Consider the following 19,206-nt stretch of genomic DNA (forward strand, 5'->3'; position numbering starts at 1 on the left):
ACTGCACAAGGATAACAACTCCAGTTGCTTTTGCATCCATTTTCCCTTGCATCTGGGCCTGCCCATCACCGGTGTATGGCCCCTGGAAGACAGCCCAGAGGAAAACACGGCCCGCAGGTTAGAAACGATTCACCAGCCCAAGTTGGCACCAGTAGCAAAGGGAGAACGGCAACAAAAGGCTGATCCTTCAGGCAGATCTTGCTGTTTTGCTTATACATAACACAGGGGATTTTTTTAGCTGAGTTGCAGGATATTTATTGCTTTGTGCCTTACCCCACACTGAGAGCAGTTGCAGAAAACCAGTGCAAGAATCCCACTCGCTGTAATTCAAATGGACTTCCTTCTATCTTAAGGTAAACAAGCACGGACTGAGGCTGCGCAGGAGGGCAGTCAGCTGTGAATAGCCTGCGGCCTCCTCAAACCTGAGCTTTGCCAATGGGAAGAGGCTGCTACTCCTAGGGGAAGCCATCACAGACTGGCAGGGCCTCCGCCTCCACTGTCACCCCAGAGCATCACCATTTGGTGTGTGAAAATGCTTTTTGCCAGTGACATTTGCAGAGCAGCGGTCTGGTCTCCCACCAGCCTCAGATTCACTCTGATATATTTAAGTTTTGGGAAATGGTGGTAGGAAAACCAGCAGATAGGAACCACCCATTGGCAAACTGGAACCTGTACTATTTAGTCTGCAAAGCATCATGACAGAGGCAGACCACCGGGTCCAGTTTAGCTCAGTATTATTCACATGCCAGGATAGGGAAGCGTTCAGCCTGAGGGCCACATCCCCTTTCTGGGCAGCCTTCTGGGGGCCACAGGCTAGTTTCTATACACAACCCTCCCTCTCCTTCATCCAGGGAAGCAAGAGGCAAGAGTTCAAGGACAGATTCCAGGCACGCAAAGGACACTCAAGTAGGGTTGGCTTTGGTGTGGCCTGGGAAGAATGGGTGTGGCTGAGGTGGTGGCGATTGCTCAGAGGGCCAGAAAGGTCTGGAGGGCTACATTCAGCCTTCAGGCCTAGAGTTTACCCACCCCTGCTGCAAAGCTTCCTATTACTAGGATTCTCCTTCATTGCCAGCAATGCCAGAGTATAAAATCTCCCTAAATTCAGTTTCTTCCACTTAAGTAGCACCAATACCCCCAATGAAACGTAAGCAGCTCATTCCAGCTGGCCAAGGTGCATATGGATGAGTAGTCTTTAATGGGGCTACTTATTTTTTTTATTAAAAAATCCCATATGATCCACACATTATAGCCAGGACAAGAATTATACAAATGGCAGAAATAGAGAATCCTATATGGATAATAGGAAGGTTTGGGTAAACAGAAGGAAGGCAAACCGCCTGGGAAAATGTGCATCAGGTGCAGCTGTTGGGAACATAGAAATATCCCTCATATTTAGCAAGACTGTTGATTTGTCTAGTTTAGTACTGTCTACGTTGACTGGCGGCAGGGTTTCAGGCACAGGTCTCTCCCAGTCCTACTTGCAGATACCAGGGACTGGACCTGGTACCTTCTGCATGAAAAGTAGATGCTGCACCACTGAACTGCAGTCCTCACCAGTTGTTACTTTTAGATTGTGATGCATTGAGTTATGGTTTGGAGAAGGCAATGAATGGAGAAGGTACCATATTTTTCGCTCTATAAGACGTACCAGACCACAAGACGCACCTAGTTTTTGGAGGAGGAAAACAAGAAAAATAATATTCTGAATCTCAGAAGCCAGAACAGCAAGAGGGATTGCTGTGCAGTGAAAGCAGCAATCCCTCTTGCTATTCTGGCTTCTGGGATAGCTGCGCAGCCTGCATTCGCTCCATAAGACGCACACACATTTCCCCTTACTTTTTAGGAGGGAAAAAGTGAGTCTTATAGAGCAAAAAATACGGTAAGTTACAGTCAAGAAAAGCTTTATGCCCTTTTCAGAGGCACAGAAAAAGTAATCATTTCATTAACGGCCTGGGGCTTTGCCTGTCTCTCTCTTATAAAGTCGCATATGTGTGCACACCCACCTGCAACCCTCTCCACTTTCTAATTTAGACTTGGAATCCCACTTGCAGGAGGTGATGTCTGACAAGCCTCTCAGCCTCAGATTAGGAGGATAGCCATGATTGACTTGCCTTTCAGGGTTCTTCTTGGGAACACAATACAAAAACGTAACACAAAGTCCTATGAGCACTAAAAAAGAAAAATGTTACAGAAATGTTCAAATGCCATTGTTATTGCCTGATTTCTGAGCTGCTTATAAACATGTGATATAGCTGCAAAGTAAACCCTGCTATGAGGATGATAATTGTTCCTGGATTAATTAAACTAGAATAAAAGTGTGCATAGTAAAAGTGTGCTCAAGGGGGAGTATTGGAAAAAATTAATCTAGTAAAGACTAAAGAGGCCAAAGGGGGCAAAATGTTTAATGCACTTTTTATTGATTTCATTGAAAACAGAACAAGGAAATGACAGGAGCCCAAAGGTGGGAACCTTTGAAACTCAAAAAAAAAAAAGGAAAAAAAATTTAACAGAAAGGAAAAGGGGGGTAAAGACCACCCAGCAATATGAACGGTTTAGAAGAGATGCACCCCTCCCTCTCCAAAAAAAGAAAAATTAACCCCACAAAAAACAAAACAAAAAAGTCCCCAAACCTGGTACTGCACTAATTACAGTATTTAAGAGATAAATGGGGAAAAAGATGATCTGCTTTACCACCGCACAAAAGGTGATGACAGATTTTATTCCCACTACAATACTAACAAAAGGTCTTGTGGGTTTTGTCGTCCCTGCATTTTATACTAAGATCACTTTGTTCTTTTCTTTTTTTTCTTCTTTTTATTATACAATTGAAAATTTCATTTTACGTAGTAGTGAGAAAAAAATCACACTAAAATCAGCACCGTTGAGTTGCTCGGGTGAGTTGCTTCTCTGTTCAGCTCCCCCCAGTATGGTACAAGAGAAATCAGTTCGATCCAACCGTCAACCTCACAATATGTAGCTTTAAGTGGGGAGTCACGGGGAGGAAATGAATGAAATCGGAAAAACGGCGATGGCACAGATAGACCACATTTGCCACCATGTTCTCAGGGGTGCCCAGGCGGAGCTTTTGCTTCAGGAAATGCCTGTAAGAGGGCCTCTCTGTAAGTGCCAGTTTCTCCGTATGGGAAAACAAACGGAAAAAAAATCCTCAATTCCTTTTCCAGAGTTAGTGTTATGTAAGGAATCCTTCCAAGCCTCTCATTGCACGATAGGGGTGTATGCACCGAAACACTGGAAAAAAATGAAAACTGTAATGAAGAAGCCCCTATCTGGACTTGGGAGAACCTCTGTGAGGCTTGGACAAATAATTAAGAGGTTGTGACGGAGAACAGCAAATACGCTGGCTAAGGCAGGCACCTTGTTCGAAAGAAGTTCCGTTTCAATCCTCGGACGATGAGCGAGAAAGGAAGGTCTGCCTGCAAAGGTTAAGCTGGCCCCGGTGCTTGTGCCAAGGAGGTGGGTTTGGCTTCAAGAAATCGTCATCACCATAATCATCATCACATTTCATCAAGTATTCAGAGTTCTACTACAACTGGAGAGATGCAACATCAGCAGTTCAGTCAAATCTTCTCCTTTCAGGTGGGGGAATCAAGTGGGTGGGCGGAAGACCTCTTCCTTGGCTCGGAGAACAGGGATCACATTAAGAGAGGCCTCTCTCAAGGGCCTCTCAGCATGGAAGGATGAGAGCAGCTGCCCCTGGGCCTGTGCTCGCAAGCCAGCTACTTCCTGGTCTGCTGTGGGTGCAAGAAGAAAGCAGGGCGGACCTGCGTCATCTGTGACGAAGCACAAGGTGCCTGGTTCCTTTCTCCAGTAACACTCGATAGCAGCGCCTCAAAGCTGGACTGCTGCAGGGCTGTGGGGTGGTATTTTGTGTTGGGGTTTTTTTTTTTAACGGGAGGGGGAAGTCTCCTTTCTTGAAAATATATAAAAAAGAAATATCTTACAATCTGTGGTGGTGTTTTGTTTTTCTTTCTATGTGTGTAGAAAGCCCTCAAAAGGAGGTTGTTGCCACTGCTGTTGTAGAGCTCGTGTCAGGGAGCCGGGTCTCCAAGACCTCCTGGGACGAGGAAGTGCTGGCCTGCCTCTGAGCCAGGATGGCGCTGGTGTACCTGCACTTGGGAGAGCCGCAAAGGCAACTGAAGTAATTGCCCTTGACTTCCCAGAACCTATCGCCATAGTCAAACCTGAGAAATAGAGAGAGAGAGAGAGAGAGAGAAGGGGGGTGAGTTGTATTTCTGGGCAAATATACACAGGAGGAAGCTGCACAGTTGATTCCACCACCACCAAAAACAACACAGGGGAATGGGCTCCCCCACCAACCAACTGAGGCCCCCACTCCCTTCGAAGCAGTCTCCCAAGGGCTACATGTATGAAGTAAAGGACCCCTGACCATTAGATCCAGTCGTGACCGACTCTGGGGTTGCGGTGCTCATCTCGCTTTATTGGCCGAGGGAGCTGTCATACAGCTTCCACGTCATGTGGCCAGGATGACTAAGCTGCTTCTGATGAACCAGAGCAGCACACGGAAACGCCGTTTACCTTCCCGCCTGAGTGGTACCTATTTATCTACTTGCACTTTGACCTGCTTTTGAACTGCTTGGTGGGTAGGAGCAGGGACCAAGCAATGGGAGCTCACCCCGTCGTGGGGATTCGAACCACCAACCTTCTGATCAGCAAGTCTTAGGCTCTGTGGTTTAACCCACAGCGTCACCCGCCTCCCTCTCATGTATGAAGTGGGTGGGGCAAAAGCCAAAGTGGGGGTGAATGCCTGAAGAAGGGTTTAGTAGTTCTTATAAGGATCAGCTGGATGGAAACACTAGACCAGGCTTCCTCAACCTCGGCCCTCCAGATGTTTTGAGACTACAATTCCCATCATCCCTGACCACTGGTACTGCCAGCTAGGGATCATGGGAGTTGTAGGCCAAAAACATCTGGAGGGCCGAGGTTGAAGGAAGCCCGCACTAGACCTTGGTATAGACTTTCACCTCGGGGGGAAACTTTGGAAAAGTTATTTGAAGTTCACGGCATGTTAATTCTTTGAAGGAGAACTACATGAAAATGATTTACAGATGGTATTTAGCTCCGAGTAGACTTGTTAAGATGTATAAGACTGAATCAGATAAGTGCTGGGGATGCAAGGAGGTTGAGGGAACATTTTATCCATTTGTAGTGGACTTGTAAAAGGGTATTGGGAAATGATCCATAATGAATTGAAAAACAAGTTTAAAAGTACCTTCCCCAAAAATCCAGAGTCCTTTTTGTTGGGGATAATGCAGACGGAATTTCCCAGGTGTCAAAAAAGGTTATTTATTATATGCCACTACTACGGCCCATGTTTTGTTAGTCCAAAAATGGAAAATGAGTGAGATTCCAACTAAAGTAGAATGGCAATTTAAGCTGATGGAATATGCACAGCTTCAAGACTACGCCAGTCAGTGTAGACCAGGCAAGGCCAAACTTGGCCCTCCAGCTGTTTTCGGACTACAGTTCCCATCATCCCTGACCACTGGTCCTGTTAGCTAGGGATGATGGGAGTTGTAGTCCCAAAACAGCTGGAGGGCCGAGTTTGGCCATGCCTGGTGCAGACAATAATCAGCTGGGTGGACCAATGGTCTGAATCAGTAATTAGGCAGCTTTTTCTGTTTCTATAATATTGACAAGTTGAGTTCCAATATAAACAAGGAATACAGTGATTTTAAGAAAGGGAAGTGCAACATACATTTTAAAAATGAAACAGAATCTTAAGAGCCAGCAGAAAGCTAGGAAAGCTTTATCAAGCTCAGTTCAAGCTTATTAATGACCCCCACACCTTTAAAATTCATTTTCCCCACACCAACCCCATACCCCAACCCCAAAAAATAGTTGAACAAGCAACTATCTGCATTTACTGAGTCATGGCCCCTTATAATGTGAACATTGGCCCATCAACCTCAGTATTGTCTACACTGACTGGCAGCATCTCCTTAAGGTTTCAGATTGGGAGTCTCTCCCAGTCCTACCTGGAGATACCAGGGGTTTGAACCTCTGAACAGTGTTAGAAACTGAGATAGGAAAGCTAGGAGCCATGTGGGAACTAGGTTGTGGGCACCAAAACAAAATGTCTAGGCACTTTCTTCTTCTTCTTCCACATTACCAGACCAGATGATCCACCTGGCAGTGCGGTGATGGCAAAAAAAAGTATTTTTTTATTTTTTGCTCCTGGGCAAATCAGGTGTTCTGCAGGGCAGATCAGCAGCAAATGATGAGTGCAGAACACCTGATTCGCTTGGCAGTAAAAAAAAGAAGACGACACGTCTTTTGCTGCTGTGCTGCCAGGTGAATCAGGTGTTTTGTGGGGTAGTCCAGCAGCAAAAGACGTGCATCTTTTTGCTGCAGCCAGGCAGGTGGAGATGCTAGGTGCCAAGGCATTTCCACTCAGTCTCAGAAGGCCGGTTGCTGGTCACAAAGTGCAAATGGCACCCAGCTAATTTCGAATGCTGCCCGTGACCTTCCGAATGCATAGCCGATAGTCTGTTACTGTGGTGCAATGGGTTCCCATGAGCAGGAAGTTGCAGACGCCTCCTTATGTAGATTGATTTGCTTTTCAGTGTCACTTCTCAGCATCTGTTTCATGGCTTCTGTGCAAGTAAGCTGGGGCAAGGGGTGAGGGCGTGAACACACATGCGCAGATCTGAAGGAGGCCAACACATGCACAGAGCTGGAGGAACGCTTGAAAGCAGATCCAGAAAATCAAACAAGCGGCTGCCACAGCAGTGGGCTGCAGCCCCTCAACCTAATTTCCAAAGCCCCTTGAAAGCCATCAGTGCAGAGTGCTGCCAAAATAAATCTGTCCCTGAGAAATATGAGATTTTTTATGGGGGGGGGGGTTATATCTGACGTTAGCATGAGCACATCAATTGAGGATAGGTTCCCCACCCTAAGAGCAGCAATCCCCAGCTCCCTTAACAAATTACAGTTCCCAGGATTCTGAGGGAGAAGTCATGAGCTTTGATATAGCTCAGTCAATAGAGAACGAGACTCTTTGATCTTGGGGTTGTGGGTACAAGGGGGGTTGAACTAATGACCCTTGTAGTTCTTTCCAACTCTGCAGTTCCACAATTCAATGACATGCACATTGAATGTATGGTCCGAGTGTGACCTTGTTTTGTTGAATACAACCCAAAGAGAAGGAGCCTGCAGAACAGGGAGATGGAAATGGGTAGGCTCTGACCCAGACCTCTCCTGGTTTCAGACCTCCCCACTGCTAGCATGTGACCCATGGGCATCCATGGAGATGGGGCAGGAGGTCAAGGGGGAGCAATTCCCCTCCCTGCGAACTGATGAACCATAATCCCAATTCCCAGCACTTATCCGCTCCCTTCCCCCAAAGAGTGAGTTTCTAGCACTTGGAGATTAGACATGATGTACAGGCACTATACATCGTTTCCGTGTGCGGCTCTGGCTCGCCACAGCAGCGATGTCACGCTGGCCACGTGACCCGGAAGTGTCTCTGGACAGCGCTGGCCCCCGGCCTCTTGAGTGAGATGGGCGCACAACCCTAGAGTCTGTCAAGACTGGCCCGTACGGGCAGGGGTACCTTTACCTTTACAGGCACTATACCCACAGATGCCCACAATCTGACCCCCCACCACACAAATATTATCCCTGAAGGAATGGCTGTCCCTGACAGGCCAAGAGCTGCCTCCATCCCTGTGCTTAAGCAACTCTTCTTCCTCCCTCCTCCTCCTGCTTTCCATTCCTGCCATTTCCTCTTCTTCCTCTTACACATACCCAATCTCTTCTCCCGCTTGGATATTCCTGGTACTGAAGAATGCAATTCTGGGAAAGCGCAGGTCCTGGTGGGACATGAACACTCGTATGGCGGTCAGGTTGGGCTCGCAGAAATGGTTGATGAAGCGGCTGATGTTGCCGTAAAAGCGGGCATCTATGCAGTACACGTCTTTGTCCTGAGGAAGTTTGGGGGGGGGGACGACACAGAGAGAGAACCTCTGATTAGACCTGAGTTTTTGTTCCATGTAAAATCAATCTCTGCTGGAGCTGGAGGAAATTATTTGAAGAGTTATCCTGTGCAGGTATTTTAGCCACTCACTTAGGCCCCGTATGCACCATGTACTTAAAGCAATTCTTATACCACTTTGAAAGTCATGGTTTCCACCGAAGAATTGTGGGAACTGTTTGTTAAGGGTGCAGAGTACTGCTAGAAGAAACCCACCCACCCCCCACATTCTTCCTCACAGAGCTACAGTTCCTAGAGTTGGGAAACAGGACCAAATGTCTCATTTTCCACCCCCCCCCCCACTGAATACTTTTCAGTCAATAGAGACCAAGGTCCCATTTGCAGTATACAATAAAAGCATCTTTATACCACTTCGCCCAAAGAATCCTGGGAGCCATAGTTTGTTAAGGGTGCAGAGTACTGCTAGGAGAACTCCCTATTCCCATCACAGAGGTACAATCCCCAGAGTACCCTGTGAGGGGGGGGGGGATGCGTTTGCACTATGCTGACCCTTTCTCCTCTACAATTCCCAGAATTCCTTGGGAAGAAGGATTGACTGTTAAAACACTTTGGGAATTGTAGCTCTGCGAGTGGGAGTAGGTGTCCCTAGCAGCTCTCAGCATCCTTAACACCTTCAGTTCGCAGGGTTCTTTGGTGGAGGGCCATGACTGTTTAAAAGTGGTGCCGCACTGCTTTAAATGCATAGTGTAGATACGGCCTTAAGAACAAGCAAAACAACTGAATTAAAAGTTATTAAGAGGCAGCATCCAACTAATGCCCCATGGTGGAAGTGGGTCTGCATGAGGCATTTTGCCTTTCAGGGTTGTACCCAACTAAGTTCTACTCAGAGTAGGCCCACTGAGATTACTGGATCCAAGTTAAATAGTGTTTGTTATTCTTCAGTGAGTCTACTTTGAGCAGGACTAGCGTTGTATACAATCCTTGGTAACTAATCTTTGTTCCCCTCCCGCCCCCCCATCACCTTTGGGCAAAGAGTCGTGCTCAGCAGAGGCTGTTTACGAGCCGGTGGCCCAGAAGAAGACGTCCCAGTTTCCCCCATCATCTGTCCCCTGAGTCTCTCAGCCCTTTCCCCTTCCCAATTCTACAGGATGTTTTGCTTTCCCTAAAAGGCGAGAAGAGCTTCCTGTCACACCAACTTACAGATGGTGAAATGGGGGGCGGGGCGGGGGGGAAGAGGCAGAATTTGTTTTAGCACTTTCTGCTTGTCCTACAAGCCCTTCAAATTTACTACCTGGTCGCCAAGTTCAAAAAGGTAGGTGTCTTCTTCCCGTACATTTGCCTCTGAATCAGAAATTAGCTCTCCAACATACCTGCAGGAGAAATGAGAAACCAGAATTGGAGACTAATGACCTTTTTTTTTTGCAAGAGATTTGGACATACGGTAGTTGATGCATTCAAAAGAACCTCCTTCCAAGACAGCCTCCTCCTTAACATCCCAAAACCCGGTCCTCTCCATTTTGACAGGTTTTGGGTGACCTGAATGACTGCTCCCTTCAAGGGGTCAGCTTGCACTCTGTTCCCAGAAGGAAAAAGCCACAGCCTGGCATGTTACTCCAGAGCAGTGGCCTTTAATGAACTGTAGGAGGAGCTAGACTACAAGGTAAGAGATAAATAAATGGGTCCTCCAATGCATATTTGGGTTAAAATAGGGTCCTGGGTCTGAAAAGGCTGAAGGCACTTGCTGGCCTGGGACTGGTAGGGCGGATGGCAGGGAGACCAACAGTAGGTGGGTCCAGAGGCAATGACAAGTGATGCCAACATGTTGTCCTGCTCTGCCCTGCTGAGTTCTACATGGGAACAACACTGAGACTAAACAAGAGGAAGCTTACAGGCAAGGCCAGCACATCCTGGGCTGGTTGTAAGTAGGATGGCAGGCATGTGAGGGCAAACGAGTGTTGCTTAGCCTGGGCTCCATTTTCCCAGCAGAGCAGCCTCCATTACTCTATACCAGGCATCCCCAAACTCGGCCCTCCAGATGTGTTGGGACTACAACTCCCATCATCCCTAGCTAAGAGGACCAGTGTTCAGGGGTGATAGGAACTGTAGTCCCAAAGCATCTGGAGGGCCGAGTCTGGGGATGCCTGCTCTATACCAATGAGTCTGTTAAAGATGCCCCCAAAGCATTTTCAGTCTGACAAAGTCACTCAATAATGTGAAGCCAGACCAGTGAGGGGTGTGGCCTAGGGAGAGACCAAAGGGTCTTCCCATTCCTGCTCTGGCTGCAGAGGTATCTGGTCACCCTGAAGGCTCCACCTCTTCTGCCTGCAGCTTTTCCAAGACACAGTGAGACCACTTCACACGAGTTGCCTCCTAGCATCCTTTAAAGCTGGGGTGGGGGTCCTGTGGCCCTCAAGGTGCTGCTGGACTACAACTCCCATCATCCTTGACCATTTGCTATGGTGGCCACTCTGGAGTGTCCCTCCTGCATCACAATCTCTTCCAGATTCATTGGTGAGTGTGGTTAAAAGGTTGGCCTCCTAAACATATGGGCACATTTAAGGGTGAAATTGTTTCCACCCACCTTCTCCTAAACAATGCTAATATGTCATTCCAGGTTAATTAGAAATTAATAATCTGGTTCAGAGCAACTCTAACAAGATGTGCTAGGAATAACATTTCTACTTGTAATTACTTTAAGAACATTTTTAACTGTAATTGCTTTTAGATCTCTTTTAGCTGTAATTGTTTTTAGAATGTGTTAATCTGTTTTAGAATGTTTCTGTTTTTAAATTGTGTATCTGTTTGCCGCTCTGGGCTCCTCTGCGGAGGAAGGACGGGATACAGATTCAGTAAGTATATGAAATCAACAGACACACACTTTAAAGGTTGCTAGCTAGGCTGCCTTTACGCTGCATACCTCCTTTCTCAGGTCTTTTGAGCCTCTGACTTTGCATCTCATCAAGCAGTTCTGTAGCATTGCAGAGGCTGTAAAAATTCACCTGGGCTGCTGAGGAAAAGTCGCATCCATCAGGCTTGCTCTGGAGGTTCGAACTGCCTTAGGCTGTTCAAAGGTTATTAAGAAATATACGAGACCTAAGGGACACTCTTGCCTGGCAACTGTGCTCCTCTGACGGGGTAATGCGGAGAGTGCCATATACCCGAGAGGTTCATTTAGTTATGTACTAGTAACCAGGCTTTTAGTGTTGCACCTCCAGCCCTCTGGAATCAATTAGGGATGTTTAGGTGGCCATTTTTGTTTTGTTTTAAGGAATGCTTTTTCAGGCAGGCTTTCTCTGTAGCTGTTGTGACTTCTCTGCATTTTATCTCTCTTGGCTCCAAGTGGGAGCTTGACTGTACACCTGAGATGGGTACAGGAAAAGGGAAACTAAAATGATTGAGGGGCTATAGAAACTAACCCTTTGAGGAGACACCTTATGTGCTCTTCGTTTTAGTTTAGAAAAGCTCCTCCAGATGCTGATGGACTGAAAACTATCATCATCCCTGACCATTGGTCATGCTGGCTAGATCACGGCAGGAGATGGGAGTCCAGCAACATCTGGAGAGCCACAGGTCCCGTCCCCCACCTGATTTAGGAGGGGGGGAGGCAATGACAGAAGCATATGGCACCATGCAAGGTGTGGAGAAAGCAGAAAATGAGCATTTCTCCCTCTCCCAAAATACCAGAACCTGGGACCACCCAATGAAGCTGAATGTTGGAAGCTAATAGAATCCACTGCCACCAAATTGGGTGGGTTTGAAAGGAGTAAAACAAATTCATGGTTGTCAACTGCTACTAGCTGCAGTGGGTACGCTCTACCTCTACTGCCTCTGACTGCCAATTGTTGGGAGAGTACTGCTTGCTGTGCTCAGGTCCTGCTTTGCAGGCTTTCCATTGGGGTATCTGCTTGGCCACTGTGAAAACAGGACGCTGGAGCAGATGTGGATCCACCAGGGCTCTTGTTATGTTCTTATTCATAAAACAGGACAGAAGGAAGCAAACAGTCTCCCTTAACTCCACAAAGTATTGTATGTATGAAGTCCACATGTATGAGCTCACAGCCAGTTGTCCCTTTCTGTTGTTGAAGGTCCACACTTCCACCATAGGCACTGTGCTTCCTTTTCTTTTCCACAGAAATAGATGTGATGTCATACAGAGGATTATGACATCAAATGCGGGAGAGCGATTAGCCGCTAAAACCAAAGGCGCCCTGCACTGATGTGAAGGGCAGAACCAGGAAGGCTCATTAATCACCAGAGCAGGCAGGCTCCAGACATCAACGTGATTAATCTCCTCTCCACTTAAGATAGTCCAAGGGAAACAAATGATGGCCTGGAAGAGCTTTCTGAAACTCCCAGGGTAAAAACATGGCCAATTTCTAATGCAGCAAACCTTCCTGAGGCTGTGCTGAGGAACCAGGTTTCACAAGGGGCACTTGATATTTCTTTTTACTGTGGGGAAGGAGGCTCTGGAAGCAAGGCTGAATGAAGACAGGGTTAGGGAAGGTTTTTCAGCCTGGGGGCCACATCCCCTCATGGGCAGTCTTCTCGAGGGCCACAAACCAGAGGTGGAATGCCTTTATGAATCAGGCCACATTCAAAGCCGTGCAAAAATTAAAGGTTTCCACTTTCATACACCTCTCCGCGCAGGGAAAGAAGAGGCGTTATCAGAGTCCACAGGGCATGGCCAGAAGGGGTGTATCCTGGAGAGAGTCTCAAAGGCCAGATAGAGAAGTGTGATGGGCTAAATTTGGCCCCCAGGCCTGAGGTGCCGCACAAGCACTTGCCCTTCTTTCAGAGAGCAGATGAACAGAAAGCAACAAGGACAATGAGGAGCATGGTTAGCAGTGGACCAGGGTGGAGGTGGTTCAGCATGTGGCCTACCCCTGTTTTAAGCCCATGGGCAACTAGTTGCAGTGAACTGGGAGGGTGAGTGAGTGAGTGTGCACGTGCATCACTACCCACCACATGAGGTGTTTGTCACTGTCACATACTAGGTAGTGCAACAGATCACGTTAAGTTGCTGGTGAATGGCACTTCGCAACCTTGCAGAATTTATTTATTTATTTCAACAGCATTCCTATTGATTGCCCGATCGTTAAGAAAGGGGAGAGAACGGCCACACAAAACAGTTCTTATGGGGAAATGAACTTTTGCCTGGGATATTTCCAAGTCCATACCACACAATCTCAACTGGATAAAACCTGAGCTCAAGGTGAATATGAGGCCTTGAACCCACATTCCATTGCCTCTTCCAAGATATGAGCATAATGGCACACGGGCTAAAACTCAAGGGTCCACATACGGAAGGGTCTGAGTAAGCAAGTGTGTGTTTGGGGGTGGGGGCGCACTGCAAGCTTAAGCCCTTGTGACACAAGCTCTAAGGAGAGTTCTCTCTTCCTACTATGTTGAAAGAAGAGAAGAAGAGTTTGGATTTGATATCCTGCTTTATCACCACCCTAAGGAGTTTCATAGCAGCTAACATTCTCCTTTCCCTTCCTCCCCTCCAACAAACATTCTGTGAGGTGAGTGAGGCTGAGAGACTTCAGAGAAGTGTGACTGGCCCGAGGTCACCCAGCAGCTGCATGTGGAGGAGCAGGGAATCGAACCCAGTTCACCAGATTACGAGTCCACCGCTCTTAACCACTACACCACACTGGCTGTCACATCACACTGGCTCACGCTTCCAACAGTTTTTTTCTAAAGGCAAGGCACTCACTCGCAAACAAAGGTCCCCAGTGGAATGTCCTGCATTGTTCGCACGCCCCAGCTCATCTTCTGCGTCCGATAAAGCTGTAATCGAATCCTGGAAGGCAAAGATCAACCCTGTGAGAACTTGCACTCAATTTTTTAAAAATGCATTTGTAGATTTAACAGAATTAGCTCCCTGCTTAGCTGCAAACAAAACCTCTGAGGGTTCAAAGTTGTGTCCAACTAAGTTCTACTTAAAGAGCAGATGCCCCGAAATTAATGGATGTAAGTTAGTTGTGCCCATTATTTTCAACAGGCCTATTCTGAAAAGGCCTAGCATTGGATGAAACCTAAAGAATGTAAAATTTATATGAAAAATTGTAAAATAAAAGTCAACATGTTTAAAAACTGGAATATCAAAAAAATCAACTGTTTTTGAAACTATCCCACGAGCTAAAATTGCAGCATAAAGTAATGTCAGCTTTACATGGAACAGAGGCGATGTGTGTCACAGAAACAGCCAGATTAATTTCTATAGACTTGTGTTTCCAGCTGAAAGTAACTTGAATATTTGATGCAGAAACCAATAATTTTCATTTTATTTTGGACTGCATCCAATGCTAGTCCTACTCAGAGAAGGCCCACTGAAAATAATGAACATGACTTGCTTAGATCTATTCATTTTAGCGGGTCTACTCTGAGCTGAACTCAGTTGGACACTTCTTCTTCTTCAACATGTCTTGAAGCTGTTTGTCAGCCTGCAGCCCACAGGACTCATTTCAGACTAGTTTACTCTCCCAGCCAAACACTCAAAACAGAATCCAGTCTCTGCTACCGATCAGAATTCAGGTGAGTCATGTAGGCTGCCTTCAAGGAATAATTCTTGATGTGCCACCTACACAATCTTTCTCTTGGTTTTATCTATTCCCCCCTCCCCAGCTTGAAATTCTTCAAATATTTGCAGATCATTGCAGGAAGCCGATATGGCTTCCCTAGCATCAGCACTTCCAGAATCCACTTCTATGGTGTGCCCCTGTAAGAAAAACACTTGGGCCTAATTTGAATAGTAGAGTGCCTGGTATCTGGTGGGCGAGGCTTGTGTGCTTTGCTCCAAAATCAGCCCCTCTCTTCAGGGTGTGTTCAGTTAAGAGTGTCAGTTATGAGGGACCAACTGCCTCTTCTTGTTTCTTGCCTCAAACTTGCCTCATGTTTTATTTGGCTTCTCTCATCATGTTGTTTTGTTGTAGTTTTCTTTATTACTAAAGCTTAGTTTACATTTACGTGAAAGTCTTATTTTTCTCAAAGAAAAAGAAACTCTGCTGAGGAAAGGTGTGTTATGTCCTAAACTGCACGCCGGAGTGATATTCCCAGTTTGCCAGCATGTGGGGGGACCCCCATGTTAGCAGAAGTAGAAAGAATATGGGGAGGGGAATACCTAATGAAACAGAAACACACACACACACACACACACACACAGAGAGAGAGAGAGAGAGAGAGAGAGAGAGAGAGAGAGAGAGAGATCTAGTCCAATGTGGGCTGAGTTTGCTCAGCGGCCACCAAATGTTGCATGTTTTAAGTGAAATGCAAAATTGAGCAGGAGTGGGTGGGGTTGGAATAGAGAATCCTGGAAGAACAGGCTGGCTGGCAACCTTACACTGTAACGTTTTGTTGTAGGTTCCCTTGTACATTAAGGCCACAATCCTATGCAATAAACTCAGTGGGACTCACTTCCAAGTAAAAAGGCAATATTTACAATCTGATAAAAGGGAAGAGTAAGAATTAAAAGCAGGAATAAGCAGCTGCACAAATGCAGGAAGGGGGAAAACTGGCTCATCAGGTAGTACGTGTGAAAAGGATCTAGAGGTCTTTGTAGACCACAAAGCTTAACATGGGTCAACATGTGATACAGCAGCAAAAAAAAAAGGGGGGGGTATTCTAGACAGTATCAGCAGAAGTATAATGTCCTGGAGTCCTGCAACCAGTTCTGGGCACCACAATTTAAGGAGGATATTGACAAACTGGCAGAGGAGGGTCTGGAAACCAAGCCTTATGAGGAACTGTTGAAAGAGCTGGGTATCTTTAGCCTGGAAAAGAGGTGAGAGGAGATACAATAGCTATCTTCCAATGTCTCAAGGAAGATGCAGCAAGCTTCTTTTCTCCTGCTCTGGAGGGTAGGACTCGAATCAAGGGCTTCAAGTTACAAGAAAGGAGATTCTGACTATACATTATGAAGAACTCAAGGAACGGACTTCCTTGGAAGGCTGTGGACTATTTCCTTGGAGGTTTTGAAGCAAAGGTTGGACGGCCATCCATCTGTCATGGATGCATTAGTTGAGATTCCTGCATTGCACTAGATGACCCTTGGGACCCATTCCAACTCTTATGATTCTATGAAGATGATTGTTTTGAGAAGGGTGTCAAACCATCAGTCCATAGCAGTCTAGTGTGCTGGCTTAAAACAAACCACACTATCAAGAAGGCAACCGGAACTTGAACAGAATGCTGTAGAATGGGCCGCTTCAAAGCTACATTTTTATAACTGGAGAAAAGAGCAGAGGGATGAAGGGAAAAGTTAATGCATTTTAAGCTATTCCGCTGGATTTGTAGAAATCCCAAGAAGACCTTAGAATACACCTGTAGCGTCAGCCTAACTGGAAGTCCCCCCTCCTCCGCCGCCGGCACCTCAATTTAAGCATTCCTACACCAAAGCCCTGAAAACGCCTTCAAAATACATTAAAAGGAAGGCCCAGGGCATTTCTCGAATCAACACAGGAAATGAAGATGACAAAAGTACAGCTTAAAGCCTCACACAAAGGGCTTCAAAACCTGGCAACGAAGGTTAGGATGAGATAAGCAACTAGTAGAGGCTGGAGGGGCTGCAACAGCTTCTGATCTCAGCCCGGTTACAAAGCTTAGTGGGTGATTCTTGGGATGGCCGCTCTCCCTCCCTCTGCCTAAATCGACCATGTAGGAGAGATAATGATTAAACAAATAATTAAAATACCTGTGATAGAACAGTTTCATTTAAAAGCACCCAGGATTCCCCCTTTTTTTTAAAAAAAAAGGCAAGGGAAATCATATACACCAGGGAGGTGATAAAGCACACATTCAACAGGGTGATCAAAATACAGTAATGATCCAATTACATATAGTAATACTGAGGGCATCCACCCAGCTGACAGAGGCAAGTATCAAAAGAACAGTGAGCAAAAGGTTACAAATTCTACAACAGACTCAGATGGAATGAAAGTGCATCTTTCAAATACACCATAGTTCACATCATATACCATACAAGTACCATTATTGCAATAATTGTTGTTAAGGCCCTGTCAGAGGAAATGCTAAGCAGGGTCAGGATAAGGCATGACAACAATATCCCAGCAGCTCTAACAATCTGCTCATTTCCTCATCCTAGTCAACCTTCAGAATTTGCTTTGGTTCACAACAGTGATCCAAGGCATCTGGGCTTCCTGGTCCCCACTTCCTTTCCATTTCAAAAACTCTCCTTGGGTTTTAGGTAACTATATCCTTCAAGGAACTCAGGATGGTGCATGTGATTCTTCCCTCATGATAAGCAACTTTCTCTAAATCCCAAGCTGAGAGATGTGCCCATTCAAGTTCTACTCAGAGTAGACCCATTGATTATTGAAGCATTCTACTATCCCCAGTGCACCATTTGAGCTTGGGTCTCCCTGGCCCTAGTCCAGCACTGCAAACCACAGCAGTCACAAATATTTGCTGGACTACAGCTCCCATCATTCCTGATCACTGGGTCACACTGCCTGGGGCTGAAAGGAGGTGGAGTCCAATGATATCTGGAGGGCTGCAGGCTCTCCTGCTCTTACCACTATACCCCACTGCCTCTCAGTCACAGAACAGGGTGAGCAGCCCCCCCCCCCAAAAAAAAGAACAGTGTTAACTGTCTTACCGGAGTCCATTTTGCACCACACGATTCCGGCAATTCCTCCAACACGAGCAGGCATGGTTGCACTCAAAGATCAAAGGCGGCTCGGCTGTGCTGAATTCCGGCAGGAGCCGGCCATCCTGCGGAGAGGGCAAGTGGACAAGGGATGCATTAGGTGCACATCTGTGCACAGGAAGAACTGCAATGTTTAATGAGGAATGAGGACTTATGCCACAGCTCTGGTCTATCCTGGTCCAGGGAATCCGGCCTGCTCCTCAAGTAAGCATAGGAATTAATCTTATATTGAGTCAGACCACTAGTCCACCTAGCTCAGAAGTCTACACTGAATGGCAGCAGCTCTGCAGCATTTGACTAGAGTCATTCCGAGTTCTACCTACAAGCCTTCAGAGGTGGGTTATTTTTCTAGCCCAACCTGTTGGGGACTGAACCTGGGGCCTTCCTCAGGCAAAGCAGAAGCACAGAGCTACAGCCCTGCCTCTGAAAAAGCTTCTGCTCCCCTTCCCCCAAAGAGCTACAGTGCTGCTGCTGCTCCCCAACATCTCACCTGTATGACTCCCTCCTTCCCCCTCAATACTGCCCACAAGCATTCTCATAGATTCTTCTGCAGAAGCAATGAGTCCAAATCAAACCCTCTGTGACCCCCCTAGGAAATCAAACTATGAATTTCAAGGGGAAAGGATTATGTCTTTCAGCTGACCCTGCACATTGTGCTAGGCAGGGTGGAACTTGGAGGGGTAAGAACAACTTAATTTGCAAGTGGGAGAGATAACCCATCTGAGGATTCTCTTAACAGGGAAGAGGAGCTCCCCCTAGGCCTGAGCAGTAGTGATCCCCCCCCCCCCAGTCCCACCACCTACCCCCTCCAAATCCACAAAGCTGAGAAAGCAGGCAAACGTCCTCACCTTGTCATACCAGCAGCGCATACTCAGCTGTCCACACAAGCAGTTGCTGGAGGAGCAGTCGTCTATGCACACACAGTACTGCAAGCAAAACAGCAAGAAGCAGCAAGTCACACGTGTGTATGTGTGTGCACATAATCCAAAGGTTTGCATGATGCTGGCATGCAAGGAGCTGACCCACCATAGGGCTTGTGGGGCCCAGCTAGTTGATCTACGAAGAAGCATCATGTAGGCTTTGCATGTCACTAGTGTGTAGTGCTAGATAAAAGGATATTAAAAAGGAGGAGGGATCCTGCTGTGAAAGCCAATGGAGGTTCCGGAGCTCAAGCTCTCTGTCAGAGGGGGAAATACCAAATATCTGGGGCCCCGTTAGTGGCGTTAGGGCTTTAAGAAGGCAATGGACATTTGTCAGGATGGACACCTGTATTCTGCAATCTTATTCTAGATCAGGGCTGAGGAGCTGGATTCCAAGTGGTAGTGGATCCTGACCTCCTTCACCCGCTGCAGCCCAAGTCTGAATGGCAGGTGGTGTAAAACTGCCTGCCAATCACCTGACATTGCAATGGCATAAGAGGACTCATCTTTGCCTGTTCACCAGACTATGTAGGGCTGCAAGGGCACAGCACTCCACAATTCCCAATGATCAGCTGATTGCCTGCATTTCCAAAGTGCAGTGCGCAGGGTTATGCAGCTGCCGCCAATCCTCTGACTGTCTACAA

The 19,206-nt window shown here is 46.8% G+C and overlaps 1 protein-coding gene across 21 annotated transcripts in view; it reads right to left on the reverse strand.

Moving 5' to 3' along the window:
• Positions 1-2,400: 2,400 nt before the first annotated feature.
• The window catches only part of EHMT1 (euchromatic histone lysine methyltransferase 1), a 139,541-nt gene continuing 122,735 nt past the window's right edge, over positions 2,401-19,206 (reverse strand). For all 21 annotated transcript variants that reach the window (XM_083422873.1, XM_083422864.1, XM_083422860.1 and 18 more), the window contains 6 exons: positions 18,491-18,568; positions 17,592-17,707; positions 13,692-13,778; positions 9,267-9,345; positions 7,789-7,964; positions 2,401-4,202 (listed from right to left, as the gene is read on the reverse strand). In XM_083422873.1, coding sequence (XP_083278999.1) covers positions 4,010-4,202; positions 7,789-7,964; positions 9,267-9,345; positions 13,692-13,778; positions 17,592-17,707; positions 18,491-18,568 — 729 coding nt within the window. In that variant the 3' untranslated portion in view covers positions 2,401-4,009. The remainder of the gene's footprint in view (positions 4,203-7,788; positions 7,965-9,266; positions 9,346-13,691; positions 13,779-17,591; positions 17,708-18,490; positions 18,569-19,206) is intronic.

Source organism: Podarcis tiliguerta, assembly GCF_965153285.1.
Source record: "Podarcis tiliguerta genome assembly, chromosome: Z".
Taxonomy (NCBI): domain Eukaryota; kingdom Metazoa; phylum Chordata; class Lepidosauria; order Squamata; family Lacertidae; genus Podarcis; species Podarcis tiliguerta.